The 12,728-nt window shown below is 41.4% G+C and overlaps 1 protein-coding gene across 12 annotated transcripts in view; it reads left to right on the top strand.

Moving 5' to 3' along the window:
* Positions 1–12,728, top strand: part of MCF2 (MCF.2 cell line derived transforming sequence) — a 66,750-nt gene that overhangs the window by 3,712 nt on the left and 50,310 nt on the right. For 2 of the 12 annotated variants that reach the window (XM_078065287.1, XM_078065289.1), the window contains exon 1: positions 701–1,216. The exons of 8 other annotated variants lie outside the window; for them this stretch is intronic. In XM_078065287.1, the coding sequence (XP_077921413.1) occupies positions 1,166–1,216 (51 nt within the window). In that variant the 5' untranslated portion in view covers positions 701–1,165. Of the gene's footprint in view, positions 1–700; positions 1,217–12,728 lie in introns of those variants that run through there. 2 more of the 12 variants (XM_078065290.1, XM_078065291.1) reach the window with 1 other exon arrangement.

Raw genomic sequence — 12,728 nt, forward strand, 5'->3', positions numbered from 1 at the left:
TGGGCACTGTTTGCATTAAAGATAAATAATGAATGCAAGCTAATTTCAAGAGCAAAAGTTACATTCAGAAAAGATTTCTGGTGAAAATTGCCCCTGTATAGATAGATGTAACTATCTTTGGTATATTACTTTAAACAAGTATCTTTGAAATAATTATACAGCTCAATTTGAAGACCTTAATTTGTAAATTCCAAAATAAACTATGCAGTTAGGTTATACTTCATAATTAATGATAGGGAAACAAGATTTTTTTAAAGAGCTTTTATTTATTTATTTTAGAGAGAGAGAGCAAGCATGAACAGGGGGAGGGGCTGAGGAGGAGGGAGAGGAAGAGCAAAAGCATCCCAAGCCGACTCCGCACTGAGCCTGAGCCCAGGTGGGGCTCAATCCCAGGACCCCGAGAACATGACCTGAGCTGAAACCAAGAGACTGTTGCTCAACAGACTGAGCCACCCAGGTGCCCTGGGAAAAAAGATTTTTTTTTTTTTTTTTTTTTTTTTTTTTTAGTTCTACAGTGTGGGGAAATGTCAATTTGGGAGAGAATCCTAGCCATATTAGAAAGTTTGTGTGTTCTTCCTGGATTATTATCAAAATTTCACAAACCGTTGACCTTTCACAAGGCTTAAACTCTGAATAGAATTTAATAATTAAAAAAAAAAAACACCAAATCCTGAAGTGAATTTTAAGTTACTGATCCGGGTAGGGCAAGAATAAAGGTATCAGTTAATACTACCTTCACAAAGATTCTTAGCATTCCACCTTAAAAATCAAACTGCGCAGAGGAGAAAGCCAGTCCCAGCAAGCCCCTAGGAGGAGAGTCGTGTGTTTTTTGTTTTTTTTTTTCCTTCCTCCACTCTTAGGACATGCCTGATCTTCTAGAGCAGTCCGGCACCAGCTAATCCATGAGGCTCAATCTGGCTAAGTAATTGGGGGAATGTGTCCACTCTGAATTACAATGAGCAGCCGGGAAGGCTCTGTCAGCTGACTAATCAGGGATAGTGGGGTTTTTGCAGTGCTGCCGCCGTGGTAATGGAAGCAGCTACCGTAGCTTTGTTTGATAGAGATTTTTGGCTGCCGCTTTTAAATACTACCCCAGAAGCAGCTCATATTTCATCAATGTTGCATTGACAGTTGGAAAAGAAGAGTGTTCTTGTGTATAGGCGAGATGGCAGAAGCAACTCCCCCGAGAGGCAAGATGAGGTTCAGAAGGAATGCGGTAAGGGCTCTGCCTGCAGTCCTGGAAAGCCTGTATTCCCAAGTTCAAGTGCAGGGATGCTGCAGCATGGTGTTAGAGCACAAACTGATGCTGAATGGGGCTTTTAAGGACAGATAGAGAGAATGGAGACGTGTATTTGTATGAATTGCATTGATGTGATTACTGTGATATTGACAGGGAAATGGAAAGGAGTCCAGGAGGTTGAATGTGATTTCAAAATCTAAATGTGATCAAGTTGATGAGAAAACCTCATTAGTCATGTTATTTGTTTAAGACCATATGAACAGTTTTGAATTGTTGGGCAGGGTAGCTTTAAATCACTAGTGAAAATAATATCTAACAAAAGGATTCATCCTTTCTTTCACCATGGTCAAGTAGAGTGTGATATCATGGAAAGGTCTGGAGCCGACTTCATTAGCATCTGAAAAGGCAGCCCTTCCTGGGTGTTACTTACTGTTCAAGTGAAAAATTTTAAGTCTAATGATTTGAAATCTTTCAGATTTTCTCTGTTCTCCAAATTCAAACTTTAAAGATGCAGAATTCTAGCCTGTTGACAACTTTTTTTTTTTAAGAGAAAAAAGTGACTCGCTTTTCATTATAGACTAGAATTTAGAAATCTCTCCTGTCAGATAGGTTTCAAACACTTTTCTAATTAAAATTTTCCCTTCATTGTTTCACTTGAATACTAAATTCCCAGCAAGTTTCTAAAGTGATATTTAGATGTATTTTGGGGAAATGTGAAAGAACACTGCTAATTTAATAACTGGTCGTCTTTTAAATGCCACTCTTTTTCTTTGAAAACAACATTTTGATGTTATGATTCAAAATATAATACTTGCTTGTTTAAAAAATCGAGACAACACTCAAAAACATAAGAAAGTAAAAATCAGCCTTCGGAAAAAAATGACATTTGGAATCAAAAGTAAGATAAGGGAACTAAACCAGTAAGAGTTTTATTGGTGTTGGATGAGTGTTAACATCATTGGTTGAGTGAATGATTTATTTTCTGAAAAAGCTTTTAGGACAGAATGATATTTTAAAAATTGCAGTTTAGGATAGCAATCTTTTTTCTTTTGACAAAATTTTATCTTCAGCTCTACACGTGATTTTGTACTATGGGAATAAATAGTTTCAGACTTTTAACAAAATTTCTAACTCACAGGAAATGCCTGTGTATGTGCTTAGCGGTATTGGGTGCAACTGGCATTGGTACTTTTGTTATCAAAAGAAACTGACTTAAACTTTCAGAAAGTTCCTAATTCCTTTATGTGCATAGATGTTTTCTCAGTGCCAAACCTAGATTCATCTATATGAACATATGTTAATATACACACAAATAAATACAGCACACGAGTACTCATTGAATAGACCTATCTAGTCTACTACTGTGCTACACACAGTGTAGGTTACAAAGGTGACCGTGGCATGGCTACTGAGGTGAAAGGGCTCCAGTCTAGTTAGAGAAGGTAGGACACGTTCATAAATAACTATCGTGAAAGAACTTCTAGGTGCTGAGGAAGGCTCCATGAAGATGACATTTGTTTGGACCTTAAACAAGAGCGTATGTTTCTCTTACTTTTCTTTGTTTCTGTCCTCCATTTTTCTCTTCAATGAATTACTTTAAGTGGCCCCTAGGAATACATGTCTTGAACTGAAATTTACTGGAGTAAGTTCAAAGTCCAGAACTATAGTGGAAGATACATTTGTTCTGTTTACATGGGTAGGCTTGACCAGAGTGAAAAATTTGAAACTCACTGGTGACACAATGGTTTGACCTTGTGGTATATCTGGAGTTGGGCCAATTTTGGAGGCTGAGATAGGTAGCACCTGAAAGGATGGGACAGTGGATTTAAAGTCCAAGGAGGGGGTTAAACGGGTTACTCGGTGGAAATTGCAAAGACTGTGGCCATCGAGAGGGAGGGGATGAGAACAGAAAAGAAGGGCAAACCTCAAGGAAGGAGTATCGCCCAGGACTCTTCTGCCCCTGAGGTTACATGGCAAGTTGTTTGGAGGTCTGTGGAGTAACTCATACTTTCTGTACTCTTTAAGGGTGGGGTATGGGAGAAGAGTGTATAAGTAGTTCATGACGTTGGAAATTCTTTTCTTATAGTTTGAGGTCATGAGATTTTCCCCAGGGTATTCTGAAGAGATAGTTCGGACCTTATCAAGGTCAATCACATGCCCACACCTCAACATTATATTCTGTTTTGATATTGGATTATAATAGTCTCTATTTAGTGGGATCCATGATGCTAAACTCTTTCCAACAATTTGTTGTGACTGTTAACATTTGTCCCATTTCGTAGATGTTAAGGTCAAGTCGTTCCTAAATGCTAGGCAGCAAGTCTGAGTGTGCGTTCAGTCTATGCATTGTTAAGTACACGTCCTGGGAAGTGTTACATGTCTTGGAAAGAGCTTACCCTTAGGATTCACAGAGGCCCAAGTGCCGCCGCTCACCAGCTGCAATGTTGGATGCATCCCTGCCCCACTCTGTGCTTCACTTAGCTCATGTGTAGAAAGGCCACACTACCTACTTCACTGCAGTGTTACCAACGCTGCATAGGATAGTATACGTACCAAGCCTGGGACATGGGTCCTAGGCTATCAGTCAAGGGTTCCTCTGATTATTACTGCATTCCCTTGCCCTGAAGATCAAAAAAAAGAGTCTGTGGGAACAGAAGTTGTTTTATAGTAAAGGAACCAAACTTTCATGATGTATAAAACATTTTCAAAGAAATAACTAGAATAGCTGATAAGTGTGTATAGGGTGTATGAACTGCCTCTCTTAGATACCGCACAAAGGATTTAAATGAGGTTAATTTCCAGACTTTAGTAGTGAAATGATGCATCAAGTTTATGCCTTTTGTTGTTATTGGTGTCCTTACCGCTGTAAGGGCCATGTAACTGGAGAATTTGAGGGTAGGCTTGAGAAGGGAGTAAATTTTCTCTAGGTGGGAAAGGTGAGAGCTAGCTAATTCTGTGCCCATTAACTTGAAGAACCAGTAAGAGCTGCTACTGAGGGCTGGGAAGGGCTGGGGGAGGGCTGGGGAGGGCTGGGGGAGGGGCTGTGCACAGTGACTAGAGAAATGGCTCTGAGCCCTGTGAAGGTGGGCAGCATATTCATTTTACTGAGGTGCCTTTAAGCAGTCACATGTTGAAACTCCAAAAAAAAAAAAAAAAAGCCTGCAAGAAGCTTTTTAAAAGCAGTGCTGTTTCCTCTCTCATGCTGTCTTTTTTCTTCTTTTTATGAAAATAAAAACAAAATAAGGCTGACCTTTGCCCACATCCCTTTGCTTTTTTGACAGGTTCTCAAAAACGATTTATAGTTTTAAAATGTAGAGTTTGTGGAAAAAATAGAAATTGTGCTTTTTCATGTTTATATAACCATACAGATTAGAGATTCTTAAAGCAGCATACCAAAGAATTTAGAAATATAGTATCCCCAAACTGAAATGGAAAAGCTCAGTGGTCTTGCATGATCTTTGCTGTCAGATAGGTGCATTGGATATGCCTTATGAGAGGTGGTAGGCTGTTTGTTCATTTAAACACTAGTTTTAAAATGGATTATCTTGAAACTTTTAGACAAATATCTGCATATAGAAAAAAAGCACTCTCTATACCTATGTGTATGCTCACACTCGAATACATGCAACCCGATCTTAAATCCCTATGGCCTTTCAGGTTAAAATTTCTCAAGTGCTCTGTCCCCTCAAGATTCTCCTAGCCAGCGATCACAGAGGAGTACATATTATCGATCCTGGCCCATGTTCAGATACTCGAAACTTTAGTTCAGAGGTTGCAAACTGGTAGTCCAAAGATGTATTTTGTTCAGACAAATGTGTCTAAACACAAGGATGTGTCTGCTTTGTTTTAACAAACGTTGAACTTGTTCACCATCTTTAAAAATCCTGAAGTTTCACACGAATCTGGATTTCTGGCTTCTTTTGAGAAATCAATGACTTGGCAAAGCCCACTTTCTGTCTTACATTTAGCTGAAACTGACTAGTGAGTGCCTTCCCTCCCCCAAGCCCCAGAGCTTTTCAGTTCACCAGAATCTCCACCATTTCCTGTTACTTCTCATCATCTAGGGAGAGTGTGAGTTGTCATTTTCTACCTCATTCAGGCTGTCTTTTGATTAAGCCCTGCCTACTTCACATGTTTACGTGGTCCCCCTAACACATGGTAGGCATTCATGTTTGTCACGTTTGCTGTAGGTTTCAGGTTTAGACTCTCGACCTTGAACCTGATCCTTATACCATCTTTGCTATGCTTCTCCAAATTCCTCCTGTTGCTACTTTTTCTGTCCATTAGGAGTTTCTCCAGAGGAAGGAAAGCTAAAATGAAAAAATACATCTTCTTTTTATTTTTCAATCATAGCCCGTTTAAGAGTCTGGCTCTGCAGTCAGATGAATCTGGGTTCTTCATTCTGCCACTCCCAAGCTAGAAGTTCTAGTGTATTGCTGCTGTAACAATTTAACTACAAACGTAGCAACACAGATATATTCTATTAACAGTTCTGGGATCAGAAGTCCAAAATGAGTCTCACTGGGCTAAAAGAAAGGTGTTATTAGCAGGGCAGCGTTCCTTCTGGAAGCTCTAGAGGAGAATCCATATTTTCTGGACTTTTCCAGCTTCTAGAGGCTGCCCATATTCCTTGGCTCATGATCCTCATCACTGACCGCTGCTTCTGGTGTCACATCTTCTCTGACTCTCCTGCCTCCCTCTTTGTTTAATAAGGATCCTTGTGATTACATTGTTCCCACCCCAGTAATCCAGGATTATCTCCCCATCTCAAGATCCTTAATCATATTTACAACGTCCCTTTTGCCTTATAAAGTAACATATTTATAAGTTCCAGGGATTAAGATGTAGACATCTTTGGGGAATCATTATTCTGCCTACCACAGTCAGTTTCTCCAGTTGTGAAATGAGTATTAAAATAGAACCTAATGTATGTAAAGTACTTAGCGCAATGTCATAATAATGCTCATGATGATCATAATTCTTATAATAGCGCTTTCAATAAAAGGCAGTATTCTCACCCATGGCCACCTAGCCAGTCTCTTTTCCTCTACCATAAGGCCTTGAGAGGTCCTAAGTATATATGAATGTGTGTGTGTGTGTGTGTGTGTATTTTAAAAATTCTGTATTTGGGACGCCTGGCTGGCTCAGTTGGGAGAGCATGTGACTCTTGATCTCAGGGTTGTGAGTTTGGGCCTCATGGTGGATGTAGAGATTACTTAAAAATAAAATCTTAAAGAAACAACTCTTTAAAAAAATATTTATTGGGGCGCCTGGGTGGCTCAGTCGTTAAGCGTCTGCCTTCGGCTCAGGTCATGATCCCAGGGTCCTGGGATCGAGCCCCGCATCGGACTCTCTGCTCAGCGGGAAGCCTGCTTCTCCCTCTCCCGCTCCCCCTGCTTGTGTTCCCTCTCTTGCTGTGTCTCTCTCTGTCAAATAAATAAATAAATCTTTAAAATAAATATATTTATTTATTTGACAGAGAGAGTGAGAGCACAAGCAGGGGGAGCGGGAGAGGGAGAAGCAGGCTCCCTGCTGAGCAAGGAGCCCGATGCGGGGCTCCATCCCAGGACCCTGGGATCATGACCTGAGCCGAAGGCAGATGCTTCACCGACTGAGCCACCCAGGCGTCCCTTAAAAAAAAAAAAAAACTTTGAAAAATTTTGTATTTGAGTCTAGTTGACACACAGTGTTACATTAGTTTCGGGTGTACAGCATAGCGATTGGACACTTCTTTGGGTTATGCTGTGCTCCCGATGAGTGTAGCTACCATCTGTCACCATACAACGCTATACGATCTCATTTTCTATATTCCCTGTGCTACATATATATACATTTTTTTTTGCTAAAGAAAGCTATGAAAAGTAGTCATTCATGTGAGGTTGTGGATTTGCTGTAACTGCACAATATGGCAAGCACCTATTTAGGTTTGGGATAAGTAAAGGGGACCGGGATTGAAAAATCCAGTATATCTGATTTGCACATGGGATTTGATGGGCGTGAGGGATAGAAACCATATACCGGGTCTGAACTTTGTGATTTCATTTTCTAAAAAAACATAACTGACCATTCAGATGGAATTGTTTGAGTGCTACCCAGCTGTTTGGTGGTTGTATAGCTATTGCCTACAAGGTATTTATTGCTCCAAATGGCTAGTAAATTTGAGAGTAGCTGTTAGTTTAACAGAGCACATGTGTTCTAGGAAGATCTGCATGGTAGCAAAATAAAGATTCTAAAATTATCATATAATGAGAAACATTGTAAATGTAATTATACAGGCAATAACTGAAGTTTTCATCCTTGAAAATACATTTTCTTTAAAAATGCTAATTTTTGTGGGCTTTTTGTGACAAGCAAATCACTAAGCATTTTGAAGGAATTAAGGAAGGAGAATGTCTGATAAAATAATCAGGAAGTTTTAAGAATGATCTGATTAGAATGTAGAATTATCTTTAGAAGGATTTTTTTTTTTAACAGGTGTCAGTGTTTGGGATAAACCACTTTATCAAATATAGGCAGTAACTGATTTTTTTAGATTTTATTTATTTATTTCAGAGAGGGCACAGAGGAAGAGGGAGAGGGAAAAGCAGATTCCCCACTGAGCATGGAGCCTGATGCAGGGCTTGATCCCAGGAGTCTGAGATCTTGACCTGAGCCGAAGGCAGATGCTTAACTGACTGAGCCACCCAGGCACCCTATAAACAATAACTGATTTAATAAACAGCTAACAGGGGTGCCGGGCTGGCTCAGTCAGAAGAGCGTGTGACTCTTGATATCAGGGTCGTGAGTTTGAGCCCCATGTTGGGTGTAAGAGATAACTTAAAAGTAAGTAAAATAAAAATAAATGACCTTGAAAAATAAAATGGTTAAAATGTTAAAAAAAAATAGCTAACATAAAATCCCTGACTTATAAGCAGCTGAATACCCCCAAACCCTGTCTGTACTTGCTTTCCTGTGGATTCTGTGGGCAGTGCTTCTGCTTTTCTCTCCTCTCAACTTTGTTCCTTCCTGTGTTGTCCTTGGACCTAGCTGCTGGGACAGCGTTGCTCTCCTAGGAATGGCAAGCTGGAGACCAGGGCCTTACCTAAGGGCAGAGAGTTGCCACATGGCCTTCTGTGTTTCTAATAGTATCCTCACCCTGCTTTTTTTGCTCTGTACCCCCTGACAATTTGGGAGGTGGATGAGTATTCCAGGCTTTAAGTTGGTCAGCCCTAGGGCCTTGCATCTAGAGATTTCCTATGTGATACCAGAGAATATGAATGTTAAGGAAAGTCAGAAAAAGATGATGAGATCAGGTCAACCTAGAGTCCATGAAAGAATAAAACAAATTTTGCTTGAAGTGTTGGCAAAGGTAGGGTGCTTTCAATTTCATTTAAGAGAAAAAAAAAAGTGAAAAGGCAAGCTGGGTCAAGACAGGTAAGTATAATAATGATTCTGGGAATCTACCTATTTGAAGAAGAAGGAAAGGCTTCACTCCTAAAGTGAATGGGATAGAAGTAGAATCTATGCTCTCAATCTAAAAATAGGTCCAGAGTTCTTACAAGTCTGTCAGAGTCTCCCCATCAGCAAGCCTTTATCGATATCCCACAAGTTTTCTACCTAAACCCACTTGCTTTTAGATCCAAGAATCCAAGGTAAAATTTAAAAATGCTCTTATTTTTTTAGGGTTTACAGAATGCCTTTATATTCATTATTTATTTTAATCCCTACAATAACTATAGGAAGTATGTACCCTGTTTAGCATAAAATAAAATACACATTATGTACATACTATAGGGTAGGATATATATCCCATTGGGGCTCTCTGTCTCTACTTCTGGTTCTCTTTCCATGTTAGCTGTGTTCTTTGAGATAAGCTTCCTCTTGCCGCAGGGCTTGTGGCCGCCAGCAGTTCTGGAACTGCCCCCTCCAAGTTTTCCTCCCACAGCACCAGTTTGAATAATCCCAGGGTGGGACTTGGGTCCTCCTTACATCAGCTTTTCATCCCACTGCTAATCACGGTGAGGTGCGTTGGGAGGGCAAGGTCAGGTAGAAAGATGGCAGTTCTCATTTGGAACCCATATTAACACTAATAAGAGGCTATCTGAGTCTGTTTGGGCTGCGGTAACAGAATAGCATAGCCTGGCTTATAAACAACAGGTATTTATTTCTCACAGCTGTGGAGGCTGGAAGTCCAAGATCAGGGTGCTGACAGATTCGGTGTCTGGTGAGAGCCTGCTTTCTGGTTCAGATACGGCTGTCTTTTCTCTGCGTCTTCACGTGGCAGAAGGGGTGAGGGGTCTCTCTGGGGTCTCTCTCTCTTTTTTTTTTTTATAAGATTTTATTTATTTATGTGACAGAGAGAGACCCAGCGAGAGAGGGAACACAAGCAGGGGGAGTGGGAGAGAGAGAAGCAGGCTTCCCGTGGAGCAGGGAGCCCAACACGGGGCTCGATCCCAGGACCCTGGGATCAACGACCTGAGCCAAAGGCAGACGCTTAATGGCTGAGCCACCCAGGCGTCCTTGGGGTCTCTTTTATGACACTTACGCCCTTATGCTCGCTCCGCCATCATGACCTAATCACCTCCCAAATGCCTCACCTCCTAATACCCTCACACTGAGGGCTAGGTTTCCACATGAATTTTGAGGGACATAACCATTTAGTATACAGCAGAGGGGAAAAGGTTTCTCATGAAGGGAGAGGGTAGCACACACATGGCCATCTGGGGGAGTAATGAGTTGTACCATTTGTGTCTATTTAGAATCCCTGATTAATTTATTGATTTGATTTTAACCTCTTTCACCTATTCGTGAGTCTCACACTCAGTCCTCTTGCCTGCTGTGGTTCTCATTGCCACTTAACTATTGATGTTTTATTACCGTCTCAAATTGAATTTAAAGATTTTATTTTTTAAAGATTTTATTTATTTATTTTAGAGAGAGAGAGAGAGAGAGAACGTGAGTGGGGTGAGGGGCAGAGGGAGAAGCAAACTCCCTGCTGAGCAGGGAGCCTGATGCGGGGCTTGATCCTAGGACTTCAGGATCATGACCCAAGCCAAAGGCAGACACTTAAATGGCTGAGCCTCCCAAGGCGCCCCTAAAGATTTTTTAAGTAATCTCTACATCCAACGTGGGGCTTGAACTCACAGCCCTGAGATCAAGAGTCCCATGCTCCACCGACTGAGCCAGCCAGGCACCCTCAAATTGAATTTTTTTTAATTTTTAAAATTTTTAAAGAAGATTTTATCTATTTGAGAGAGAGAATGAGAGAGAGAGAGCGCACAAGCGGGAGGGGCAGAGGGAGAAGGAGAGAGAATCCCAAGCAGACTCTGTGCACAGCCCAACACATGGCTTGATCCCAGGACCCTGGGATCATGACCTGAGCTGAAGGCAGACGCCTAATGACTGAGCCACCCAGGCGCCCCTCCCCAGTTTTTTTTTTTTTAAAGATTTATTTATTTATTTTAGAGAGAACAGGAGGAGGGGCAGAGGGAGAGGGAGAAGGAGAGAAGCAGACTCTGTGCTGAGTGCGGAGCCCAACACGGAGCGCAGTCCCAAGACCTGAGCTGAAATCAAGAGTCAGAGGCTTAACCGACTGAGCCACCCAGGCACCCCTCCCAAAATCCCCAGTTTTAAATGTGTTTTACCCGAGAGTCTAGGTCTTATACCTGAGTGAAAGTTACTCTTTTTGTTATGAGATTTTATTTTTTAGAGCAGGTTTAGGGTCACAGCAAATCGAGCACAGAAAGTGCAGAGTTCCCATATAACCCTGTCTCCACCATATCTTATTAATTTTTGTTTTATAGTTTGGTTCCATTATTAATATTGCAGCATGCCTGAAAGATGGCTCTATTTTAAGCATTTTTGTCATGTTTGTCTTTGTTCTGCTTTAATACACTGTTTGGGGGCTGATGACTTCCAGCTCAACATTCCCAGGCTAGACTTCTTTCCCTCTGGACTTGTCCACACGTCTGTCTGATGGACATCATCTGGATGTCCTGCTGACCCTTCCAGCCCCATGTGTCTGGCCAGGAATGGGGAATCACTATCTTGTCCCCCTCCTTAAAACCTGCTTCTCCTGGGGCGCCGGGCTGGCTCAGTTGGAAGAGCGTGCGACTCTTGATCTCAAGGTCGTGAGTTTGAGCCCCATGTTGGGTGCAGAGATTACTAAAAAAAAAAAAAATTAATAAACTTAAAAAACCTGCTTCTCCTGCATTCCCCATGTCAGCAAGGGTCATGCCATGCACCCCATTACTTGAGCGATTGGTTATTGACTGGCCCAGTCTCTCCTTTCTTATCGGACACATTCTGTCATCATGTCTTGCAGATTGCACCTCCTAAACTCATCAGCCCTGGTCTGGATTACTGGACCGGCCTCCTAGCTCATCTGGCTGTTTCCACTCTTGTCCAAATCCAGTCCTTTACTAAAGCCAAAGTGATCCTTCTAAAATGCAGATCTGATTCTCTTGCTCTGCTGCCTAAAACCTCTTAGAGTTTCCCCTTTCCCCCAGGGAAAAATCCGAGGTCTTTCCTGATCTGGCTCCTGCCCATCTTTCTAACACCACCTCCCATTGCCACACTCCCCCGCATCATTTTCCTCTACCTTTCCTGACTGGGACCTCTTGAAGAGATGGGGCAGTGCACAGTGATTAAGAGCACAGTCTCGGGTGCAGATTAAGACCTCACCAGCTGGGGCAAGTTATACTTAAAGTCTCTGAGCCTCACTTTCTTTATTTGTAAGAGAGGATGGCCTAACTACTTCACAGGATTATTATGAAGAGGCTCTATGATAATGTTGGCAAAATACTTGACACAGTAAGCATTTGATATGTGGTGGTTTATTATTAATATTGGGCCACACTATTCTCTCTCTCACTAATTTTACATAGTGCTTTCCTTGTCTTGTAGCAATTATGCCTTGACCACCTACTGCCTGTCAGTATTCTAGGAACTGGGGGAAACATTGGTGTTTCGGAATGAAATTCTGATCCAGTTAATTCCTTTTTATGCTTCAAAGAGACCATTTTGACCTTTCTAGGTCTAGGATGCTCTGTGCTACCACTTCCTGTTGCATATTATTCTATAATTCCTTTGTTTCACTTATCAACTTGGGTTATAGAGTTAACAGTTACTGATGGACTGCACTATTAGACTGTCATTTTCTTGCAAGCTGGGGAGGGACTACATCTTATTAATTTGGGCACACTGAATGCTAACAGTGCGTGCACTTAACTACATGGAGCGGACACGTAGATGATACTCAGTGAATGTTGCTTGGATGAAAATAAAAATAGGATTCCACAGAACAGGTTTCTTCCATCGTTTAGTGCAGGTACACAATGTTGAAGCTCCCTTTGGCTTTTAGGGTTATCCCAGGAGCCTGCCTCCTAATTCTGTTTCCCAGGGAATAAATGCAATTCAAGTGCAAATGACTAACTTTAAAATGAAGTTCAAGAGTAGAATTCTTTGTAACTTGGGATTTACTGTAGTGTGAGAAATTCCATGCCGTGGA

This window comes from Halichoerus grypus, chromosome X, assembly GCF_964656455.1.
Source record: "Halichoerus grypus chromosome X, mHalGry1.hap1.1, whole genome shotgun sequence".
In the NCBI taxonomy this organism is placed as follows: domain Eukaryota; kingdom Metazoa; phylum Chordata; class Mammalia; order Carnivora; family Phocidae; genus Halichoerus; species Halichoerus grypus.